Genomic DNA, 25,343 nt, shown 5'->3' on the forward strand with positions numbered 1-25,343 from the left:
TTCAGAGAACCAGGAACCCTCAGTTTAAGCTACACAGACTTGTATTTTCCGCTTTTTGGTCTGTATTGTGCCTCTGGCAGTGCTCAGAGCCCCAGCAGAAGTGAGGCATCCCTATTGTCTCTGCGGGATGTTGTAAATGGCACTGATCCTGTTACAAGTCAGTAGACAAGAAATGGGGTTTTTAACACAGAGTTTATTGCACTGTGAGCCAGTGACAGAACTGAGCCCACAAACACTGTCTGCCTGATTTCAATACAATATTTTTCCATGGCATTTTGCAGGGGCAACATGTTCTCTTTCCTGCTCTTGTCTTTTCTTCTTTTTCCACATTTAATCTTCTATAGGAATTGGCGTTATTTGCCCTCCCCAAATCTCGTAAGTTTCTTTGAAGGAATCTGCATCACATTCTTGGTTTACGGCCAACAGAGCTGTTACAGAAGTTGAGAAAGAGTAGCTTGGGGAATGCCTTCTGTTTATCTTCAATAGTGTGGAGTTCCTGTGCTGCTTTTCGTGCCTCTTTCTTTTAGCAGGACCATTCCTGTGTGTGCCTTCAGCAACCAGCTTGCTTTCAGAGCACTGGGTCCTCTGCAGCATGTGTCCGTATGACGAATGGCTTCGGTTCCCTCCGGTTTGGGTCACAAAGTAATTGACAACATCCTGAAGGCTTGGAAGTGTCACCTGTTCCACCAAAACAAACAAAAAAACCCCCACCAAATAAAATATGCTATGTGTGTTGAGAATACATTTTCAAAAACATGCGGGCAGGCTGGGATCCCTAGTAGTGTTTCGCAAACAACTGATACTGGATTTGCATCCAGCATGTGGATTCAGTGAGGTTTAGGACAGCCCTCTGCAAGCTATGGTAACGTTTTGACCCTTGAACATGTAACTCCTTCCCTTCTGTCAAGTGACTAAACAAACCAAAAGAGAGAGCATGCTCTGTGCCGTCGTTCTCTTCAGTGACTGCTGGTGCTCTTTCAGCAGATGCTATAATAGCAGATGCTTTTTCAAACCAGTGCTTCTCAGGCTGTGAGTTAAACATGTCTTAAGAGAAGTGGAAGAAAACTGTTTTAAACCAAATAACAGGGTCCATACAGCGTTGCTCACCCTTCAACTAAGTTAATTTTATTTCTCAAAGTTACATGAAGTGCATTTTGGACTTCCTCAGGCTGCAGTGAGAGCTCAGGTTTCAGACTTGGTACTGAAGCCTGAGTTGAAAAAAAAGAATTAAGCAACCTTGGGTGCTTTGAGTGGTTTGATTCTATTTTTGTTAGAAGATGCTGATGTGGGTGTTTTTTTCCTACTCCTCTAGTTCTTAAAAGATAACTTATTCTTTGAAAATAGGTTAGTTGGACTAACAAGAGAGGTGAACTCTGCATACTTTACTTTGACTCACAAATTATAGTTAGGAATTTACTAGAGCTTTTCTAATTTTCTGCAAAGTGATATTTCTTACACCTGCTTAAGAATCTTCAACAAGGGAATTGCTCACTTACATTATCGAATTGGAAAGACAGGTAACTTGTTCCTTCGGACATCACTTTGTAGTGCTTTAAGCACAGGGCACTGAAAGAAAATGAAAGTTGATAATGCTGCCCAAAATTAAATACTTTTTGATGTATTGTTGTCGTTATAAACTCCTTTGCAGGAGCAATGGGTGTGCTTTCTAATATCCCCAGAACTTATTGAAGGTGTGTTGCAGGGTTTGTTTTTTCCTGTTTTAGTTTAGAAACACTGAGAATTGCAAATGTCATTCCTGGTGTCTCAGATGCCCTGAAGCTCTGCAAAAGCTAAAACATGGCAATTCAGTTGAAACAGTGTTTTTAGACTAAGTTACTGTTTGAAAATACTTGCCTTGTTCATTTTTCATTGTTCATTTTACAAAGGGGTACGGCTTGTTTCATTTTCATTCGACGTGATGATTTCTTGAGCTGAGGAGGGTTTCATGGCAAACAGGGGAAGCCCATTTACCCAAGGAAATGGGCTTTTGCTGGCTGATCTTTATTGCTTGTTTGTTTAATCTAACTGGCTTTGGAGGAGGAGAAAACCAAGAAATCAGTCTCAGGCCTGCCCCTGCTGCCTCATTTGCCTTTCTCAAAATAGCCTGAAGGAAAGGCATATGTTTCACATGTCAGCTCTGGGTATTAAGAATTCAGCTTTTAATACAGTGCATACTAGTTAAGAATGGGATAATGTATTGTGGAATCAACCTACTCCAGCTCACGTCCGATAGTGATTGCATAGTTCTTGCTGTCGCTACTGGGACGCAGGATCAAATTCCCACATGAAGGGTTCTTTTCTAACATCTCTATTGCTTCTTGCTGTGATACTGCATAGAAGCACCTGCACAGAAGGGAGGAGAGAAACGGCATGAATGCGAGTTACTCTGGCAAGGCCATGTCATTCTGAGACGCGTAAAGAGACGCAGCCTACCAGGCTAACACCTCTTCACAGTGCTAGGCTTATCCAGGGTAACTTGTCATGGCTGCCAAAAGGCATGACATTTGAAGGATTCTTGCTGATTAATACTACTATAGGAGCATAATTCAGGACAGCAGTGCTTTGGCATTCTCAGACAGAAAGTGGGGCTTTCATACAGGTATGATGCTTTCTGGACCCTTGGGAAGAATGTGAGAAGAGTAACCTGGACTTACCTTGAATTTCTCAATGGTAATCAGCATTTTCCCAGAAGGGTAGATACAGCAGCCCAACATGTGGCTTTCTGAAGTTTTTTGAGCATAGCAATGTGCTGCACTCAGCCTTTTCAAAACAAAAGGCATTGTAGGAAAGCTGCAGGAGTAATCAGCTGACAGCGGCGGCAGCAGCGACAGCGGCGGCAGCGACTGAGGTGAGGGCGACATCGGGCTGTAACCGGGCGGTTTTCATACTCTTGGGCCCCCGAGCAGCAGCCCCGAGCTGCTTCTCCCCCGACCCCGGACCCGGGAGTTCCCGGCAACGAATCAGGAGAGGAGGGTGTGTAGCACCACCCCCTGTGATCGGGTGATAAAGAGCCTCCTGGAGGACAGGGACTAGTCCCTGCCCAGAGGGTACAGGGGGAGTCAGCAGTGACTGGGTGTGTCCCAGGGCAGGAGAGGCCGCAGCCGTTTGCAGCTCATTGGAGAGGGCGCTGACTCCCTCCCAGTGCACAAGGCGAGGAAGGCGCCAAGGAGCTGTGAACCAGGGGTGTCACCAACAGGTATTTCCCAGCTCAGTGAAAGAACAATGGTATCTACCTGGCGGAAGAAGATCAAAATGGATGTGGGAACCCAGACAGAGCTTCCATGGAAGGAGGCAATGGAGGTCGCAGGCTGCAGGGGATGCTACAGTGTCTCTGTGGTGTCAGGGGGCTGTGTGCGCTGTGAGCAGGTAGATGATCCGCTCGGCCGAGCGGCACAGCTGCAAAACCAGGTTGAAAGGCTTCAAGCCGAAGTAGAAAGGCTTAGGAGCATTCGGGAGGCTGAAATGGAGATAGACTGGTGGAGCCAGGCTCTGCCCTCCCTGCAACAAAAATGGGAGCACATGCCGGAGAGCTCCCAGGATCGAGGGACCCCTGTACTCTGCCCCTCTCAGGTGGAAAACAATAACCTAAAGGAAAGGAGTGAATGGAGGCAAGTCTATGGCCGTGGCAAAAGGCGAGTGCCCTCCTTGCCTACCTTGCCTCCACAGGTGCCTCTGAGCAATAGATATGAAGCCCTAGTGGAATACAGCCGGTCCAATGGGGATGTGGTGGAGAGGCAACCTATATCAGAGGTCCCACCACAGTCAGAAAAACCTGACAGGAGTATAGCTACCTCCTCCACAAGGAAGAAGAGAAGAGTTTTAGTGGTTGGAGACTCCTTCCTAAAGGGATCTGAGGGCCCAATATGCAGAGCTGACCCCCATCACAGGGAGGTCTGCAGCCTGCCTGGAGCCCGAATCAGGGATATCACCAGGAAACTCCCCAACCTGGTGAAGGCCACAGACTACTATCCCCTGCTGATCTTCCAGACAGGTGGGGAAGAAGCTGCATCCCGTAGTCTGAGGGGGATGAAGAAAGACTACAAGGCCCTAGGACGGTTGGTGAAAGAGTCTGGGGCACAAGTTGTTTTCTCCTCCTCCTTCCATTTTCAGGTGATGACGTGGGATGGAATAGTAGGATTCTCTCTATTAATGCCTGGCTACGAGACTGGTGCTACAGGCAGGGCTTTGGGTTCTTTGATAATGGCTGGTTTCATAAGACACCAGGCGTGACCGTAATACATGGGAAAGGTTTATGTCGTAGGGGCAAAAGGGTTCTGGGACAGGAATTAGCAGGGCTCATTCGGAGAGCTTTAAACTAGATTTGAAAGGGGGTGGGGTAGTAGCTGGGCTTGCACCACTGGGGCAACGCTTTAGTGTTGAGGTAGACCAGGAGGCCTCCCATCCCCCTGGGGTGAAATCGGTGTGCTCAGCTCGCTCCCTGAAATGCCTGTACACCAATGCACGCAGCATGGGGAATAAACAGGAGGAGTTGGAAATCCGTGTTCAGTCGGGGGGCTATGATTTAATGGCAATTACAGAGACTTGGTGGGACGCCTTGCATGACTGGAATGTGGTCTTGGATGGCTATGTCCTGTTCAGAAAAGACAGGCCGCTAAGGAGAGGTGGTGGAGTTGCTCTTTATGTGAGTGAGCAGCTAGAATGTATTGAGTTCTGTCCAGGGGCGGATCAGGAGCGAGTTGAGAGTTTGTGGGTGCGAATTAAGGGGCAGGCTGGCAGGGGTGATACCGTTGTGGGTGTCTATTACAGGCCACCGGATCAGGATGAGGAGGGTGATGAGGCCTTCTACAGGCAGCTGAGAGCAGTCTCGCAATTACAGGGCCTGGTTGTTGTGGGGGATTTCAACTACCCTGATATTTGCTGGGAGGCCTACTCAGCCAGCCATCCTCAGTCCAGGAGGTTCCTCCAGTGCATTGATGATAACTTTCTGATGCAAATGGTGGATGAGCCAACTAGGAGAGGAGCGCTGCTGGATCTGATCCTCACTAACAAGGAGGGTCTGGTTGAAGAGGTGAAGGTTGAGGGCAGCCTTGGTTGTAGTGACCATGAGATGGTAGAGTTCAGGATCTCATGTGGCAGCAGAATAGCTAGAATAGCTATTCTCTAGAATAGCTAGCAGAATCACAACCCTGGACTTCAGGAGGGCCAACTTTGGCCTTTTCAAGCAATTGCTAGGGGAAATCCCATGGGACAGGGTACTAGAAGGTAAGGGGGCCCAAGATAGTTGGTTAGCATTCAAGGACTGCTTCTTCCGAGCTCAAGATCAGAGCATCCCAGCAGGTAGGAAGTCAAGGAAGGGTAGCAGGAGACCTGCATGGTTAAACAGGGAACTGCTGGGCAAACTCAAGTGGAAGAAGAGGGTGTAAAGATCATGGAAGGAGGGGCTGGCCACTTGGGAGGAATATAAGTCTGTTGTCAGAGGATGTAGGGAGGCAACTAGGAAAGCTAAGGCCTCCTTGGAATTAAACCTTGCAAGAGAGGTCAAGGACAACAGAAAGGGCTTCTTCAAATACATTGCAGGTAAAGCCAACACTAGAGGCAATGTAGGCCCACTGATGAATGAGGTGGGGGCCCTGGAGACAGAGGATAAAAAGAAGGCGGAGTTACTGAATGCCTTCTTTGCCTCTGTCTATACTGTTGGAGGCTGTCCTGAGGAGCCCCAGACCCCTGAGACCCCAGAAGAAGTCAGGATAGAGGAGGAATCTGTCTTGGTAGATAAGGGCTGGGTCAGGGACCAATTAAACAATCTGGATGTCCATAAATCCATGGGCCCTGATGGGATGCACCCGCGGGTGCTGAGGGAGCTGGCGGAAGTCATTGCTAGGCCACTCTCCATCATCTTTGCTAAGTCGTCAGCAACGGGAGAGGTGCCTGAGGACTGGAGGAAAGCGAATGTCACTCCAGTCTTCAAAAAGGGCAAGAAGGAGGACCCGGGTAACTATAGACTGGTCAGCCTCACCTCCATCCCCGGAAAGGTGATGGAACAACTTGTCCTTGGTGCTGTCTCTAGGCACATCAAGGATAGGGGGATCATTAGGGGCACTCAGCATGGCTTCACCAAGGGGAAGTCATGCTTAACCAACTTGATAGCCTTTTATGAGGATGTAACCAGGTGGATAGATGGTGGTAAAGCTGTGGATGTGGTCTATCTCGATTTCAGTAAAGCGTTTGACACAGTCTCCCACAGCATCCTCGCCGCTAAACTGAGGAAGTGTGGTCTGGATGATCCGGTAGTGAGGTGGATTGTGAACTGGCTGAAGGAAAGAAGCCAGAGAGTGGTGGTCAATGGGACAGAGTCCAGTTGGAGGCCTGTGTCTAGCGGAGTCCCTCAAGGGTTGGCACTGGGACCAGTTCTATTCAATATATTCATTAATGACTTGGATGAGGGAATAGAGTGCACTGTCAGGAAGATCGCTGATGACACAAAACTGGGAGGAATGGCTGACACACAGGAAGGCTGCGCAGCCATTCAGAGGGACCTGGACAGGCTGGAGAGTTGGGCGGGGAGAAATTTAATGAAATATAACAAGGGCAAGTGTAGAGTCCTGCATCTGGGCAAGAACAACCCCATGTACCAGTACAAGTTGGGGACAGACCTGTTAGAGAGCAGCGTAGGGGAAAGGGACCTGGGGGTCCTAGTGGACAGCAGGATGACCATGAGCCAGCAGTGTGCCCTTGTGGCCAAGATGGCCAATGGCATCCTGGGGTGTATTAGAAGGGGTGTGGTTAGTAGGTCAAGAGAGGTTCTCCTCCCCCTCTACTCTGTCCTGGTGAGGCCGCATCTGGAATATTGTGTCCAGTTCTGGGCCCCTCAGTTCAGAAGGACAGGAAACTGCTAGAGAGAGTCCAGCGCAGAGCCATGAAGATGATTAAGGGAGTGGAACATCTCCCTTATGAGGAGAGGCTGAGGGAGCTGGGTCTCTTTAGCTTAGAGAAGAGGAGATTGAGGGGTGACCTCATTAATGTTTATAAATATGTAAAGGGCAAGTGTCATGAGGATGGAGCCAGGCTCTTCTCAGTGACATCCCTTGACAGGACAAGGGGCAATGGGTGCAAGCTGGAACACAGGAGGTTCCGCATAAATATGAGGAAAAACTTCTTTACAGTGAGGGTGACCGAACACTGGAACAGGCTGCCCAGAGAGGTTGTGGAGTCTCCTTCTCTGGAGACATTCAAAACCCGCCTGGACGCGTTCCTGTGTGATATGATCTAGGCAATCCTGCTCCGGCAGGGGGATTGGACTAGATGATCTTTCGAGGTCCCTTCCAATCCCTAACGTTCTGTGATTCTGTGATTCTGTGTAATCTTTCCCTTGGGAAATCTCTATAAAGGCCTGAAGGTAGATTTTTTTCATTGAATATTATACAACCCTTGTACAACAGCTAAATTTTGAACCTCTGCATGGAAATAATACTTTGAAAGAAGAAGGGAAGGCTCTTTAATCAGGTTGGGGTTCGCATACTTGAGCCAGAGCTTACGCTGGCATAGTGGTCAATGTACTGCTGGGAGGGCTGCTTCTGTTCAAGGATGTGCTGGAACAGTTGTTAAGCGTAATCCTTCTTTTCTTTTCCTTCTCTAGCACTTCATGCACTCTTGTAAGTTGCCCAGGTAGTAATGACTCATCTGGTGGAACTGACAGCTGAAAATGAACAGCGTAATTGAAAAGAAAATGAAAGAGCGGACAAATATTGTCAGCAATAGTTTCTGTGTGCGCATCACAGCTAATCTCTGAGCACAGCTGCTGTGCAGAAATGTTTTTTACCTGCTTGGTTTAAGCAGCTGTGATAATCTGGAAGGTCTGGATGTGCCTCTGAGTAAAATGCTGCACATATTTCTGTTAGAATAGTGAAATAAGGATATCTGTGTCCCGATTTAGAAGAAATGTGCATTGACAGAAGTGGGAATGATGTAAGAATTGACAACGATATTTTGCAGTTGCTATATTGCAAAAGGCTGTGTAAATGTAATTTAACCTACTTCAGCCATCCTCAGCTTTCTAAGTGATTCAGCTAGGCCAGTGTAAAGTCATTTGTGAACAAACAATTTATTTTTCCACTGGTCATTATCAAAGAGGGTCTTGCTATTTTCAAAGTGCATTTAGCTAAGATGAATAGTAGAATAAAACACAGGGCTGAGGGGTTCTTTCAGGTGTGCAGTTTGGCCATTTCTTTGGTTATGTCTTTATCCCATGACAAAGACCTAAAGAGTTGTGTCTCTCAGAGCAGGCTCCGTTTTTCACAGCTGCAGAGGATGGACTTGTGCTAGTCTTTTCCTTCCTGGACAGCAAACAGCGGATTGGGAACTGTGTCTGACCAGATGCCATGGCAGAGTGTGTATTGCAGATGAGCTGGGGTTAAATGAGCCTGAATTTTGCTTTTCTCGGGGGAAAAAAACAAAGCAACGATGAAAACCCTGCACAGTTTAGTGTGTGCAAACACCTCGTAAGTGAGGATTTGTGCCTGTGGAAGCCAGCTTCTGGCATGCATGAAGACAAAACCCCTTATAGACACTTTTGACATGAAGTGAGATATGAAACTCCTCCATACCTTTGTTATGGTGAGAATAAAACCCTTCCATTCTTTCCCACATTCACAGTCATTAGCCTGAGAGAACAGAAAATGACGGTGTAAGAACAACTACAGCAACAACAACAAAAAGTATGATATTTCATGTGGAAGCCTGAAATAACTCTCACCCTTTTAGAACTACCATGCCTGGAAATGAGCTCCCTGCCAAGCTCCATCACACCCTGAAACCCTGCACTTCCCTAGTACTCCATGTTCAGTTAGAGGGAGAGGACAGAGGTGGGAAGGTGAAAAAAATCATATGCTCCATTGGAGTAGAAGGAGAAGATTATGTGTATCCAAGAAGGCCAAGCTAAGGCGCTAGGTGAGTCTCACGTATAAAAACTTCCAGACAGTCCCTGAGCACACAGTCTATATGGCTTCTGAATGGGTGAGTGGTCAGATATTTTATTCCCTTCTTAGTTTTACAGGTGATGTGGGCCTGTCGCTGTGGTAATTCTGGTTTCTCTTGTGTATTTTCTTGTTCAATTCTTTGCTCGTTTCTTCTTCCCAGATACTCCTGAGAAAAACTTCTAATGCCTCGAGGGGGAGTTTCCCTGGTGTTATGTTCTTTTGCCCTGCCTCCCTCTCTGCTGCCTTTGGGTGCTGCCTGGCTGCAGGCTGTACGCTTAGGTGTCAAGAAGGCAGCTCTACTCCCACACCAAAGTGGAGCTCTGAATATCTGTGGGAGATGGAGTAAAGTACACAGTGGCTTACAAATCACAGCTTTCCTCTTTTTGCCTTCAGTTCTAGTTCTCCATTGGACAGCATCAGGATGAACTGTGCAGAGCCATTTTCATCTTGATAAACATTGGTTGCTGAGGTCAAAGCTGACTGATAGATCGAATTTCTCTGAGTACTAAGGAGGGAGGACAAGAGAAATAGCAAAAGAGAAATAGCACAAGTTGTAATTTGTACCAAAAATCTAGCTGCTCTCCAAAGGAATTTGTTTAGAAGAAAATAGATTGAAACTTTTTTTGCTAGAGCTTGGGTTAAGTTTAACTGACAGACGTACTCAGTCCTTTGCTTCTGCTTACAGAAGCTCTTCTCACCAATAACGTACCTTCTGGATTTTTCCCATACTAATCTTCATAATCACAAACAGATTAAATCCACAAGACCTCCCTGAGTATTTACTTTGTGGCTCCAATGAAACCCTCAGCCAGAGTACACCATAATACCAAGCACTTTTTCCTCAGCTGCATAAAGGAAAGTCACATTACACACCACGATACTTTTACCTTTGTGCACAGCTGAGGAAAAAGCACTTGGTAAAATTATGGAGCAATGTGGATATGTTTGTAACTCAGGTGCCAAAAAAAATTCTCCTTTTTTGTTATGATGAGGCAAATTAATATGTTATAGTTCATTTCATTCTGTTACAATGTTCAGTACTATTTTGTTGGACTGTGCAGATGGGAGAGGAAAAGGTGCTGAGAGGTGTCTGAGTACATAAGGATTACTTGATGAAAATAACTGATGCACTTAATCAGATGGGTAGTTACAAAGATAGAACATTACTCACTGTTGGGGCTTTCTTATCATCATAAAAGAAGAGCATAGTTCCTCTGAGTTCTGTCCAATACACTCCAAATTCCTGTTGGAAAGGAGGAAGTGTCAGTTTGTGAAGAACAATCTTTTTAGTAGCCACAAAACACTGAAAGTGAAAGAATTGCTAAGGTAAAACTGTTTCATCATATTTTAGTTTTCAGTCTTTTAATGATCGTTAAAGAGCAACTATTTACTTTGCAGGCAGTTTATGCAAAAAAAGTTCAGTAAATAATTCTTTATAAGCTTTCGGCTTTGTTTTCTAGTATCCTAATCCAGCGTGGAACTAGAAAGCTTTACTTTTAAATAATTTAAGTGTTTTAAACATTTGTCAACAATTTGTCAAACAATTTAAAGGAGGTACATAATGGAAGGAAAATACATTTTAAATGCCACTTTAAAATCTTGCTCTCGCTAACAAGCATACAAGTGGAAAATAGTGTGAGATGAACATGTGTAAAGACTCCAGACTCCTGAACACCATTCTCTTGAAGTGCCTATTTGCACTGAATTTTGGTCCTGCCAGTTTACTGGCTACAGGGAGAAGATCATGGAGCTTGATGGTAGACTGACCTGTTAACTGGACTTCTTGCACTTGAAGGGGTATTTTACATGCTCTGTCTTTAAATTACCTGTAGGGGTTTTTGTAAATCAACACCATGCCAAGGTAAATATGATTGTCTGACTCTTCTATCTGTTCCTTAATGCAGTCATGTCAGAGTGATAGGAAAGGTTTTTCTGTTGTCGTGTGCGCCTGATACCCTGAGAACTATAGCTGTTATAGGACACTGGACTGGGACGGCAACTTCCCAATGCCAAGCGGTCATTGCCGCGGAGACCAGCTTCAGGGCAGGTAAGACTGCACTGGGGAAGGGATCTGCAGCAAAAAGGGCCAACGAAAAGCTCTTTTTGGGGCTTTCGGAAGCCGGGAAAAGCCCTTCGCCTTTGCTGGGGGCTGTCTGGTGGTGGGCGGGCTGCTGAGATAGCCCGGGCGGAGCCAGCACCACCCACCGTTGATCAGGTGATAAGAAGCCGCCTAGTTGCTGCCCACAGGGCACAGGGCGAGCAAACCGTGATTGTGTGTGCTCTGGGTAGGAGGGCCACAGCCGTTTGCAGCTCGTTGGGCAGTTACAGCTGAGCTGCTGTTCGCAGCTCGTTGGGTAGGGCGCTGAGTCTCTGCCAGTGCACAAGGTGAGTTGGATCACTCGAAGAGATCGGCCAGCGCGGGTGAGGGGAGAGGAGGAACAGCAGCCTGCAGGGATGCGTGGGCAGGGCGTGTGGGAAGCAGCAAACAGTGGTTGGTTCCCTCCTGGCCAGAGAGAAGAACATAGTCACAACACAGCCAAGAGCCACAGTGAGGAAGAATGTGGGAACTCAGACCGAACTCCTGCACAAACACGCAGTTGTGCAGGTCTCTGGCTGCAGCGAGTGCCTGAGCCTGGCACTCGAACTACGGGGAGTCAGAGACACCGCTTGTGTGCGGTGTGATTGTTGCCGCTTGTCTGCGGCAAGCTCCATTCGGTTGCTGGCTGGCCTGAGGCTATCCGCACCCCGGGGCCATAGAGCGCTGACACCAATGTGAGGATGCAACAAATGGCGTTTATTTAACTGCGCAACAGCCTTATATAGTCGTCTTGTCCCGTACGAACTCGCACGATAATGACACATCCTGCTCCTTTCGCCACGCCTACCTTCCGTTACAGCCCGAGATTTTCCGGTCGCCGTACCCTAATCTACTTACATTTCCCCCTTCCCATGCTTCAAGTCATGCGAAGTAAAGCGTATCGCTGATTCTGGAGCCTTGCGTCAAAGCGTAAGCGTAGCTGGCGGATACAACATCCTGAGCCCAGGTTCTCCGGTAAGATTCCCCTGCAACTCCTGAGATACAAAGCAAAAGCAAGCTAATCATGAGCGCATTGTTTAAAGCTTTTGTTTCACTCAGCAACGGCCGCCGTTCCTCATCTTTCTTGGCGCCCCCCCGCTTTACCAGACTCTCTGTACTGTCATGACTCCTCACGTCTGAAGGTCGAGTCTGGTGCTGTTTCGGCTTCCCCCACAGGTACTCCTGCAAAACATAAAGCTTGGACAGCGTACATATTACTTCGGGTTAGGATTTTGTTTTAAATCAGGGCGCATACAGCGTGTAGGGACCCACTGTATAACATCATCCCGTTTGATGGCGGCATACCCCCTCCCGTGATGTAGCAGCTCCCAACCTGTTTCCCACTCCGCTGTCCCAGGGAACCGAACCTTGACTGGGGGGCCCACTTCTGGCACCCCTGGACCCCAATGTCGCTCAATTGGGCCACGCTCTTGGTCTCCCCGGGCAAAATGATTTAAAGAATAAAGAGCGCGATGTAAAATGTGAGATTGGTAGTTGACAGGAATTACGTCTGGGAATCCTTCCCCCTCCCCAAGAATCTTAATTCTGTGTTTTTGTTTCTTACTCAAACCTGGTTCCCTGTGTCTCGCAGAGCCCAGTCAGAGAATCCCAGCCTTGGTTACCCATAAATCCTGCTCTCTGTTGTTGAGCCACAAAGGTTGTATGGACCATTCGTTGCACAGTTTTCTGCAAACATGCAAACAAACAGGGTAACACAAGTAGGATAATGCCTATTATAAACATTCCCATAAGCAGACTCTATCTACAAAACATGCAGTTTACTTCAGAACATACTGTTATTCTCTGTTATTCTAGCTGAAAGGAAAATTACTGACAGGAAAGCTGATTCTGTTTAAAGGTAACACAGATCAGGCCTTTTAGAGCCTACTCTGAGGCCTACTCTTGCTAAACCGTTGCTAAACCATCCAGTATCAATTTCCCCCTTTGGAAGTAGTTACATTTATTATCTCACTACTTCCATATACTATTCTCAATGATTGCCTCAACACAACCCACGCAGGTCCCTATGATAATTATAATCACAACTATATAAACTATTCCCTCTAATAATGTGGCTAACCATCCTTTTAGAAACAATCCACCGTACTCCTGCGCCTGTAGAGACAGAAACATAACCTCGACCCATTAGTAATAGTTCCCCTGGTCCCAACCACTCGTTAGTACCTGGTTCCCTATACCACACTTCGCCTTTGTTTTGCACATAGCTTGCTCCCTGTCGAACTGCCTCCCAATGTATTACAATTGGGGGTCGCTCCTTATCTCCTGCTAAAGTTAAATGGTCAAGTACACAAACAGCCTTTGCAAGTCTCTCAGAAGGTTCAGTCTCCTCTCCCTCTTTTTGTTTTTGCAGAAGCTGTTTCAATGTACTATGAACACGTTCCACAATCGCCTGACCCGTAGGCGAATGAGGAATCCCAGTGACATGTGTAATATCCCATAGTTGACAAAATTGATGAAAAATCTGTGAACAGTATGCTGGTCCATTATCAGTCTTAAGTTGTTGTGGAACCCCAAGACTTGCAAAGCAAGCAAGTAAATGTCATTTGACATGATGACCTGTTTCCCCAGTTTGTGCTGTTGCCCATATTACATGTGAAAACGTATCAACAGATACATGAAAATATTTGAGCCTTCCAAATTCTGCAATGTGAGTAACATCCATTTGCCACAGTTGCAACGCACTCAATCCTCGAGGATTTACCCCTATTCCAATTCCCATGCCAACTAGGACAAACACTAACTAATTCACGTGCTTGTGCCATGGTGAGGTGAAATTGTTTCGCTAACATTTTCGCTGATTGATGAAAGAATTGATGGGATAGGTGTACTTGTTCAAATAAATTTGGTGATATTTGCATATAGGACACAAGTGTGTCTGCTTTATTATTTCCAATGCTCAAACCTTGATCAAATTGATGACTACGAATGTGGGTGACAAAATAAGGTATCTCTCTGAGGTTTATTGCTTGATGCAATGTGGAGGCTTGGTTAAGTGAGAGGGGGCATGATTTCATGCTTCTGAGCAGTCTGAGCAATCCAGGCTCTGAGCAAGAGTTAGGCCCGGAGCGAGTCACCTTGGACTCTCCTTGAACGCTGCAAAAATGCAACAAAACAAGAACTTGGCAGTTGTAACAAACAGATAAGAGAAACAGGAAAAGGGGAGGGGGTGCTCATCGCTCCGTGTATCTAAAATTATAGACCAATCGTATATGCTACTAGTACGTGTGGACAGCAAGGCTTTACCAATGGAAATGCGGGCTTTGGTGCGTGATCAGCGTGCTCTCTGCTTAGAGTCTATATATATCCTGTACGTGTAATCATTAAACGGAGAACTTCCATACTCATATTGGGATTGTGTCGTTACTCTGGGACCGTCGCCCAGCACCCAAGAGCCGCGCCCTCGACTTCCCCTTTTCTTCAATGCAACTGTAGCAAAATGGTGTAAAGTCGCATATTTCTTATTGGTCGTATAAAAGCTTTTTCAATTCGGTTTACAATGCCTGCTGCATAAAGAGAGTCTGTTACAATATTGACAGGTAAATCCTTCCATTTTACAAAAACCTGATATATCGCAAAAAATTCAAGTGTCTGCAATGAGTCCTCAGTTTGTCCTGAGAATTTACAATGTTTCCATTGTCCATCCTCTTGCCAGGTAATAACTGCTGAATATGATCGCTTTCCTGCATCAGTAAAAACAGTTAGTCCAGTCACAGGTATCTCTGATCTGATAGGTTTTTCTTCCCAATCCTGTTTTCAAATAAACTGTAGCTTTTTATCTCTTGGCAAATGTGTTAACAATTGTCCAGTAAAGTCCTGTAAGGCCATTTGAAAAAGAGTAGACTGATTTGTTAACCACTGTAGATATTCCTTTCTGATAGGTAAATAGATAGCATCTGAGTCTAGTCCGGTAATGTCTGTAATCCTTTTATGTACTTTGATAAGCAATTGTGCTGTTGCTTCCACTCTGGTACAAATTGTTGTTTTAGGATGAAAAACCAAAGAGTCCACTCGAGCATTGCCTTCTGCAATAAACCCAGGCAAACTAGTATGGTTTCTTACATGTAAAACATAAAACAATGCAGTTCGGATTTGAATTTCTTGCCACAGAGCTCGCAGCAATTCAAAAACACACTGATTACATATATGCTCTATAACAGATCTGTCCAATTGCTTTATAATGCCAGCTACATATGCTGAATCAGTAATCAAATTAAAGGGAATGGGAAAATTCTGAAATATTTTTAATACAGCTCGTAATTCTACCACCTGAGGTGAACCCTTTTGTTGTACTACCATAGATTCCCACTTGCCATCAGAATACCAGACAAGGCCCGCCTTGCCTGTGTTCCCAGATCCATCCGTAAAAATGGTAGTTCCATCCACAGGAGTGTCTGCGCACCACACTCCTGTGGCAATTGGAAGTTCCGCACTCAATTTTATAACAGGATGGGAGGGCAAGTGGTAAACAACCTGTCCCGAGAAATTCTCCATAGCTGTTTGCAAAGCAAAGCTATTAGCCATACACCACTCAAAATATTGAGCTGCAATAGGAACGGTTAGTGATGCAGGGATCTTTGGCCACAAGCTCCCGACATCGCATCCGTCCTTTGATGAATAATCTGTGCCAATAGCTCTGTAACCAATCTGATCATTCTGAATTCCATTGACCAATTATTGCATACGAATTTGCCTATCAAACAAAGTGATAATTTGTATTTCCTGATTCAAATCAATACGATGTACAAATTTGGAATGTAGCCTGCTTTCTATTTCTGTAATCAGTTGCTGTATCTCTGAAGTAGTGTGTCGTGGTGCTGTTAAAGTTGTGTCCCCTGCTAATAATTGGAATAGAGACTGCAATTGTGACGACGTAAGCCCCAAGTACGGCCGCAGCCATAACTTGAGCCTTATGTTCCACAGTACCCACTTTTGCACATGCCTTTATCATAGCATTCAAATCTGTTTTTCCAGGTAAAGCTTCAATGATCTTTTGACAATCAGCATTAGCATTATCCCTGTTTGCCACAGGTCCAAGGCTTGGCAGCTGCACAGGTTAACCCTGTGTGGAAACACCAGTCCTGCGCTCCCTGCGGTTTGGGCTGCGAGTTAGCTGCATAGGCCTGGAACTGGTTGGGAAGATTCATTTGTGTCAGCATACGGTTCCCCCCCCCGCGTTCTTTCTCCAGTTTCCCTGTATTCTGCAGCTGGTTGTTATCAGCTGACCTTGAGCATTATACTGAGACCTGCACTGCTTCACAAAATGCCCTAGCTTCCCACAGCAATGACACATCAAAACAGAGTTATCTCTCCCACTCATCTTCAACTTCTTAAGGCAGTTTTTCTTAAAGTGACCTTCCTGCTCGCATGTATAACAACGATGAACTACCTTAACTGCCGCCGCAAAAGTTTTTGCTAAATGCTCCATCTGAAATGTGGTGGTTCCTACTTTCTCACAAGCATCCATTAGCTCAGTTAAGGTGGGATTACGATTTGCCATCCCCGCAACAACCCCTCTGCAGTCCTCACCTGTGTTGTCCCTCGCCAACTATAGTGGCAATGCTTCTCCCACAACCCTCCAATCCAACAGTTGCCAAATATTTCTCCCCTCAGGACCCGCACCCACAATCACCGGATATGCTTGTGGAATTATAACTCCTTCTAATAACGCATCTCGAATGACCCCTTTCCATTTCACTCCTCCCTCACCTCCCCCCCCCTTCCCCTGTATACACGGGCGGACGCTGACCCTCTCCCTCACCTCCCACATTACCAGATGGATGCAAACCTCCCCCCCCGCCCTGATCTAGAGGTGGAGTAGGGAGTTGTAAAGGAGGTTGAGGTGGCCCTAATACTTGTCCCGAACACAGAGGGGGGTTTGGGGGAGACAGAGTCACGTGTCCCGAGGCGTTGGCTGAACGATGCTGCTGCAATTCCGTCTTTAATTCTTCCAGTCGTCTACCAAGCTCTGTCATGTCAAGTTCATGTCCATTTCGTGATGGTAACAGTCCTTTAAGTCCTTGTGACTCTGGTACTGCTGACTCCGTAAATGGCGAATCCGGTAAAGGTGGGTACAAAGCATGTTTACCCTCCTTCTTGTCCTCCTGCTCAGCCTCATCCGTAGAGAGATCAGTGAGAGGGAGGGGGTTTCTGCCAAGTCTCCTGTTCAGCGTCTGAATCAATTAGTTCAAATCGAGTTCGTGTTTTGGGGCGCACTACCAGTTCTAATGGATCTGTATCTATTTTACTCGCTCCCCGCTCCTCAGCTTTTTTCAGAGCCGTCTGTACCCACGGTGATAAAGGAGCTGCCACTGGTACAGCCACCGGGGCCGTGGGAGGTATTGGTCCCGCAAACAGTGAGGGGGTAGTAGGCGCTTGCGGTCCTAAAGCCATAAAAGCTGAATGTGTGACTTCTCTCTCTGCTTTTATTCTTTTTAACGCTTCGCTAACCAGCCTCCATGTAGCAGACAATTTAAAGGCTTCCTTATCACCACTTGACACCGCATTCCAGAGAGAGTCACCAATCTTCTCCCATAAAGGCACTTCAAAGACATCATTAAAGGTTGTAAAATGTCCTTTATCTTTTGCCCAAGACAGTAACTGCTTTAATGCAGCTTCATCGTATTTAATTCCTCTCTCAGAGAGTATATGTTGGAGGAGTTTCACCACTGCCACTTCTGTCTTGGTCAGGGTAGACCCCATGTAAACACGTCCGAGCCGCATCCCATGTCGCCCAGTCCTCCCGCGCAGCCCGTAGCAGCCACAAGATAACTCCCCATGTTTTTAATTCTTTGGCAGAACCCGCTGCCATAGCTCGCTCAGCGAGCTGCATCGAGCACCGCTCCCAGGTATTCGGCTGTAAACAATCAGCCGGTCCTGCCACCGCCCCCCCCTTTAACGAGACGGTCCACACACTGGGCTACGTCTTTCGATTTCACAGAAATCTTAAATTCCCCACCCAGTAACGAAATCACCTTTATCAAGGTTTCCATGGTTCGCGAACCCACTCCGACCGCCTGCGGTCCGCCAGCCCAGCAATCACGTTGGGGTCACCACTTGTTGCCGCTTGTCTGCGGCAAGCTCCGTTCGGTTGCTGGCTGGCCTGAGGCTATCCACACCCCAGGGCCATAGAGCACTGACACCAATGTGAGGATGCAACAAATGGCATTTATTTAACTGCGCAACAGCCTTATATAGTCGTCTTGTCCCGTACGAACTCGCACGATAATGACACATCCTGCTCCTTTCGCCACGCCTACCTTCTGTTACAGCCCGAGATTTTCCGGTCGCCGTACCCTAATCTACCTACAGTGATCAAGTAAATGACCTGCTCAGGCAGGTGGTTGAACTGAGAGAGGAGGTAGAAAGATTGAGAAGGATCAGAGAGTGTGAAAGAGAGATAGATTAGTGGAGCCACGCTCTGAGGCAAAGGCAGCAGGAAGAGACTCTAGAAGAAGTGGAGAACCCCCTCCCCTCCTGTCACCAGGCCAAAGGCGGGGACATAAGGGACAAGGGGGAATGGAGAGAGGTCCCTTCTCGGAGAGGCAAGAGAAAACCTTCTCAGCCCCCCTCACCTTCCCAGTTGCCATTGTACAATAGGTATGGGGCTTTGGGACTTGACGGCCAGGTGAATGAAGATGGAGATAAGGATCCATCCAGTGAGTCGCCCACGGCTTGTCACTCATCCCCACATCTTATGACTTCTTCAACGAAGAAGAAAAGGAGGGTAATTGTAGTAGGCGACTCTCTTCTGAGGGGAACAGAGGGGCCCATTTGTCAACCAGACCCATCCCACAGGGAAGTCTGCTGCCTCCCTGGGGCTCGGGTTAGAGATGTTAAAAGGAAGCTCACTGCTCTGGTGCAGCCCTCTGATTATTACCCTTTGTTAGTTATCCAGGTTGGTAATGATGAGGTTGTAGAGAGAAGTCTAAAGGCAATCAAAAAGGACTTCAAGGCACTGGGGCAACTAGTTGAAGGTTTGGGTGCGCAGGTGGTGTTTTCATCAATACCTCAAGTGGTTGGGAAAAACACTGAAAGAGGGTGGAAAACACAGCTGATTAACACATGGCTCAGAGACTGGTGCCACTGTCGGAATTTTGGGTTCTTTGATCATGGGGAAGTTTATAAGGCACCTGGTCTGCTGGTGACAGATGGAGTACATCTGTCTCAAAGGGGAAAAAGGATCTTCACACAGGAGTTGGCGCGGCTCGTTGAGAGGGCTTTAAACTAGGCTGGAAGGGGATAAAACCAGGCTCACTGGAGATGAGCCTAAGGACAGCCTTCAGACTACTGTCCTACTCGAGGTGGATAATGGTGGTACATGGGGCAATAATAACACAGGGCTCACTAATAAGTTAGTAACCAAGGAAGTGGCCAGCAATGGTCAGATAGCAAGAGTGAAAACTGGTGGCTTAACTCCCTCTCTGAAATGCTTATATACCAATGCATGGAGTATGGGAAATAAACAGGAGGAGTTGGAGACCTGCCTTAGATTGCATGACTATGATATAGTTGCGATCACTGAAACATGGCAGGATAGCTCCCATGACTGGAATGTTGTCATGGATGGCTATGTGCTATTTAGGAAAGACAGACCAACAAGGTGAGGCAGTGGTGTTGCTCTTTATGTGTGAGAGCAACTGAAATGTATTGAGTTCTATCCAGGAGGGGAGGTAGAACAGGTTGAAAGCTTGTGGGTAAGAATTAAGGGACATGCAAAGGGGAGTGAAACTGTTATGGGGGTCTACTATAGGCCACCAAACCAAGAAGATGATGTTGATGAGGCCTTTTACAGACAACTGGAGGTAGCCTCTAGAACACACTCCTTGGTACTCATGGGTGACTTCAATCACCCTCATATTTGTTGGGAAACCCACACAGCTAGACATGCTCAGTCAAAAAGGCTCTTGCAGTGCATTGATGATAACTTCTTAATGCAGGTAGTGGAGGAACCAACGAGAAGAGGTGCACTGCTGGACCTTGTATTAACGAATAAAGAAGGACTAGTTGGGGACATTAAGGTTGGGAACAGCCTTGGCGACAGTGATCATGACATGATGGAGTTTAGTATTTTACAAGGTAGAAGTAGGGCAATAAGCAGGATTACAACCCTGGACTTCCGCAGGGCCAACTTTGTACTCTTCAAAGATCTACTTGCAGGAATCCTATGGGCTAAAACTCCGGAGGGCAAAGGAGCCCAAGAAAGTTGGTCAATTTTTAAATACCACTTCCTCCAAGCCCAAGATAGGTGCGTTCCCTTGAGTAAAAAATCGTGTAGACGTGCTAAGAGACCTGCATGGATGAGCAAGGAGCTTCTGAAGGAAATCTAGCGAAAGAAAGAAATCTACAGTTCGTGGAAGAAGGGTCTTGTTACTTGGGAGAACTATAGGGAAGTTGTCAGGATATGTAGGAAGGCAACAAGAAAGGCCAAAGCCCTCTTAGAACTAAAACTGGCAAAGGAAGTAAAAGAGAACAAAAAGGTCTTCTTCAAATATATCAGTAGCAAAAGGAAGAACAGGGAAAGTGTGGGCCCTCTGCTGAATGAGGCGGCAGCCCTGATAACCGAGGATGCAGAGAAGGCAGAGTTGCTGAATACCTTCTTTGCTTTGGTCTTTAATCCTAAGACCAGCCGTTGTGATCTCCAGACCCTGGATGTAGGAGAGGAAGCTTGGAGGAGGGAAGACTCTCCACTAGTCAGTGAAGACTGAGTTAGTGATCAGTTATGGAAACTGAATATACACAAGTCCATGGGCCCCGATGAGATGCACCCAAGAGTGTTGAGAGAACTGGCTGATGTTGTTGCTCTACCACTCTCCATAATTTTCGCAAGATTGTGGCAAACAGGAGAGGTGCCTGAGGACTGGAGGAAAGCCAGTGTCACTCCAGTCTTCAAAAAAGGCAAGAAGAAAGATCCAGCAAACTACAGACCAGTCAGCCTCACCTCCATCCCTGGAAAAATGATGGAGCAGCTCATTCTGGAGGTCATCTCTAAGCACATGGAAGAGAAGAAGGTTATCAGGAGTAGTCAGCATGGATTTACCAAGGGGAAATCATGCTTGACTAACCTGATAGCATTCTATGATGTCGTGACTGAATGGGTAGATGCAGGGAGACCAATGGATGTAGTCTACCTTGACCTTAGCAAGGCGTTTGACACAGTTTCCTGTAACATCCTCGTGAGCAAGCTCAGTAAGTGTGAGGTAGAAGAACAGACAGTGAGATGGATTAAGAACTGGCTACACAATAGAGCCCAAAGAGTGGTAATCAATGGTGCCAAGTCCAGCTGGAGACCTGTAACTAGTGGAGTCTCCCAAGGATCAGTTCTGGGTCCAGTCCTGTTCAACATCTTCATCAACAACCTTGATGAAGGGACAGAGTGTCTTCTCAGCAAGTTTGCTGATGATACAAAGCTGGGAGGTTTGGCTGATACACCTGAAGGCTGTGTGGCCATTGAGCATGATTTGGACAGACTGGAGAGCTGGGCAAAGAGGAACCTGATGAGGTTCAACAAGAATAAGTGCAGAGTCCTGCACCTGGGAAGGAGTAATAAAATGCACCAGTACAGGTTAGGAGGCGATCTGCTAGAGAGCAGCTCCGTGGAGAAGGACATTAGAGTCCTGGTGGCCGACAAGTTATCCATGGGACAGCAATGTGCCCTTGTGGCCAAGAAGGCCAATGGTATCCTGGGGTGCATTAAGAAGAGTGTGTCCAGCAGATTGAGGGAGGTCCTCCTCCCCCTCTACTCTACCCTGGTGAGACCTCACCTGGAGTATTGCGTTCAGTTCTGGGCTCCCCAGTTCACGAGGGACAGAGATCTACTGGAGAGAGTCCAACAGAGGGCTACGAGGGTGATTAAGGGACTGGAACACCTGCCTTATGAAGAAAGGTTGAGAGACCTGGGGCTTTTTAGTCTGGAGAGGAGAAGACTGAGAGGGGATCTGATTAATGTGTATAAATATATGAGGGCTGGGTGTCAAGAGGAAAGGTGCAACCTCTTTTCACTTGTGCCCTGTGATAGGACAAGGGGCAATGGATGCAAGCTAGAGCACAGGAAGTTCAGCCTCAACATGAGGAAGAGCTTCTTTACTGTAAGGGTTACAGAGCACTGGAACAGGTTTCCCAGAGAGGTTGTGGAGTCTCCTTCTCTGGAGACTTTCAAGACGCGTCTGGATGCGTTCCTATGTAACCTGCCCTAGATTGGCCCTGCTCTGGCAGGGGGGTTGGGACTCGATGATCTCCAGAGGTCCCTTCCAACCCCTAACATTCTATGATTCTATGATTCTGTAAAATGGAAACTCTGTTCTAGTTTTCAGTTTACTTACCTGTTTTGTGTTTGTTACTTGGTTTTTGGTTTGGTTTTTTTTTTTTTGAGGTGGGGGTTTAAAACAGTCACAAAAATCAAGAAAAGAACTAACCTGTGAAGTCTGCTAGCTCATACAAATTAGGGTGAGCAACATTCCCTAGAGTGACCTGCAAGTGATCCTTGCTCTTTACCCTGCTAACTCCTAACTAGTCTTTCTGGTGCTTTCTGTCAAAGTACTAGTGTAAAATTTCCATAGCATTCAGCCTCTGGACCCCAACCTCAGAGCAGTGTGGTGTTGTGCGAAGGTAAATGTCCTCGTTAACCTGTCTGTCCCTGGCAAGTTAATGAAGGCTATGAATGCTTTCTGTGGCGTGGGGCTGAGTTGTCATGGGAGATTTTTGAACTGCACCTTATGAACTGGGCTTTTTGCTCTATGGAAATGTAGTAAAGGTAGCTGCCCACGAGCACTTGTTACTGTCTCACAGCCATGAATGTGTTTTTCTCTTGGGTGTCTGGTCTCTCAAAAGTCATAACACACCTCATCAGTCCCGCAGAAGTCTCTTCAGATTGGCTGCATATTATTGCTCTGCCTTCTTATTTTTTGTCATTCCAGTATGGTAGTTACTGAATTTCAGAAGGAGGGATTGTTCAGGGGGGAGAAAAAGGTTTCACATAAAAGGATATAAATAAAAGAATGTAACAGGAAGATTTGTTAAAACTTGCAGGTGTTCACCTGCTAGATACAATAAAGCTATGTGTTGAGTAATTTCTAGTGCTGCAGAAGACTTAATAGTAAGATTATTAGTCTACTTTTTGTTTCTTGGAGTTGCTGTTTTCTGTGGTACCTGGTTGTTCCTGTGTTTGTGAACCACCACGCTGTTTTTGTCTTTCGATTATATCTACCTTTAGCACTGTGTGACTCATTTTCTCTGCTCTGTGCTTCTGCATCTACGGAGCTGTGAGTGTAGGTAGCGTAAAAATGACTTTGTAACCCTAAGTACAGGGATTCTCATTATCAAGTACTAAAAAAGGGCAATCAGCTTGATGAGGGGCATGCTTTGAACATACATGGTATTGTAACGTACACAAGCATGGAGGCACTTACAGATTTGTGTCTTAAATAGTATTCTTGCGTCAAAAAAATCCCTTTTATTTTCCCAGTTAGTCCACATGTGTTAAATCATCAGCCCTTACTAACAAGAAAAAAAAAAAAGATGTAGACAATCTCACATACTTCAGGTAATGTGTCACTGAAGACTTCAGGATGGATACTGTTCTCCAGTAAATACAGGATGCATCAGAGCAATATAACCATTTCAAACTTTGCTCTTGGTATTAAAAATATTGCATTAGCTTTTCACCATGGTGGTAGCTATGAAATCAGTCAAATTCAATCCAGGTTTCAGTAGGTAATAGTAAATTATAATAGGATCCTGGGGATATTGATGGTTACCTTACATAATTTATTTTACTCCCACACAAAAGTAACATGAACAGAAATAACTAGATATCACTATTTCAGTGCAACCATTTCTGTCAGCCAGTGCTGAGAAACATTTCCCCCACAGATCTGTAGCTCCTCGCAATACATTTTTTGAAGAAATATTTCAACATCCCCATTTCCCAGGACCGGGTGCCTTACCTGGCACCTTGAGTGCCAGCCAGACAGGTAACCTTGGAAGTACAAAGGCAGACCGGTGATCTTCTGCCTCTTCTGGAAGATTCGCCGAGGGGCTGGCTGTGGAGTTTTCTCAGCCTGTTCTCTAATGCCCCTCAGCAGACTTTGGATATCTCAGCAGGATATCTGGATATCCTCTGTTGCTGTGCTCTTTTTTTTGCCGCCCACTCCTGTTGTTCTCCGTCTGCTCTGTATGAGCCTCAGCCAGAGGAGAACTCGCCCTGCTGAGAGTGGGGAAAAAGCAGCACCTCAAAGAGGAAGTCTCTGTACTTGCTTTTAGGTTAGCGCATGCTGCCGACCCTTTGCTTGGTGTATGATCATGGGGGGAACCAGACTGAATGGATTAAAAGGATCTTTTCCTTCATAATATTGAAATTTTTCATTGGTAGCATGGATTAACTTTGAGACTATCAGAGTTGAACTTTCTTTAGTAAATGGCCGGGGGATTACAGGACACTAGAAGTAATATTGGAAATAAATCTACCTACGGTTGTTTGTAACTGGCAAGGATAAATCAACTTCATAATGTGCATGTAGGAAGAAGACTTTCATTGTGAAAGAGCTAATATACCAAAGCCTTTAAAAAATTGTGAAGGGAGATGGTAGTTCAGGAACAAAATGTTGGTCCTGATGAAATGAGGGGGGAAATTTCCATCAATTTCACAGAACTGTGATGTTTAAATTAGTTTCTGGCCTTCCCCTTAGCGGTCAGAAAGAACAGGGTTGACAAGACTTGGTGTTTCAATGCTTGTTGCTTCTAAATGCAAAGCAAACATTACCTAAAACAACAACAAAAAAAAGGTTTGTTTTTTGTTGAACATCTTCATGGCGTTTTTTGTTTCTCAGCTGTGTGGGGGTGTAAGAAGAGTACATAATTAGCCGGTAAAGTGGTCTGTGACAGATCAGATGATAGCCGCCAACCAGCTCTGGTAGAAGAGTGGTTCAGCCCTCTGTGCGAAAGTAAATTCTCCATGTCATCTCTAAACATGGCTGGGGGCAGGTACGTGTTCTCAGATTTTGGCTAAATTGCAGATTTTGGTACATATTCTCTACTGATCGTGTTTAAATGGCAGAATTCAACTTTGCTGCTGAATGTTGCAGAAAAGCTAATTAATGAACACGGGTACCTGCGCCTTTGCTTGGCAAGGCTGATGACTACGAGCCAGCACTTAGTCCACTGTTTGCCAGTGTGTGATAAAGAGCAATCATTTAAAATTATAGCTTTGGGCTGGCTTTTGCAGATACTGTAAGATATTGTGGATATGGTGGCATTACGTTCTCAAGCAGTTGTTTTAGCTCGTTGTTAAGCTCTTCAGTAATGTTTTAAAGAAA

General features: G+C 46.1%; 1 protein-coding gene across 1 annotated transcript; it reads right to left on the reverse strand.

Moving 5' to 3' along the window:
- Positions 1 to 330: 330 nt before the first annotated feature.
- On the reverse strand, positions 331 to 24,563 carry STAP1 (signal transducing adaptor family member 1). The gene is made up of 9 exons (XM_068404176.1): positions 24,496 to 24,563; positions 23,976 to 24,096; positions 10,099 to 10,179; positions 9,324 to 9,434; positions 8,565 to 8,621; positions 7,497 to 7,657; positions 2,215 to 2,343; positions 1,497 to 1,566; positions 331 to 678 (listed from the first exon to the last, which is right to left on the reverse strand). Exons 1-9 carry the CDS (start codon positions 24,561 to 24,563, stop codon positions 331 to 333), a joined length of 1,146 nt encoding a protein of 381 aa, XP_068260277.1.
- Positions 24,564 to 25,343: the final 780 nt, after the last annotated feature.

The sequence above is a fragment of the Nyctibius grandis genome, chromosome 6 (genome assembly GCF_013368605.1).
Source record: "Nyctibius grandis isolate bNycGra1 chromosome 6, bNycGra1.pri, whole genome shotgun sequence".
NCBI lineage: Eukaryota > Metazoa > Chordata > Aves > Nyctibiiformes > Nyctibiidae > Nyctibius > Nyctibius grandis.

What these genes read in the sequence shown, in the direction of transcription:
- STAP1 (XM_068404176.1), bottom strand. Translation starts at nt 24,563, where the DNA reads ATGAAAGTCTTCTTCCTACATGCACATTATGAAGTTGATTTATCCTTG. An exon ending in CCAGTTACAAACAACCGTAG is followed by an intron (nt 24,097 to 24,495) that starts GTAGATTTATTT and finishes GAGGGGCATTAG; the next exon opens with AGAACAGGCTGAGAAAACTC. An exon ending in ACATTGACCACTATGCCAGC is followed by an intron (nt 2,344 to 7,496) that starts GTAAGCTCTGGC and finishes CCTTCTGTGCAG; the next exon opens with GTGCTTCTATGCAGTATCAC.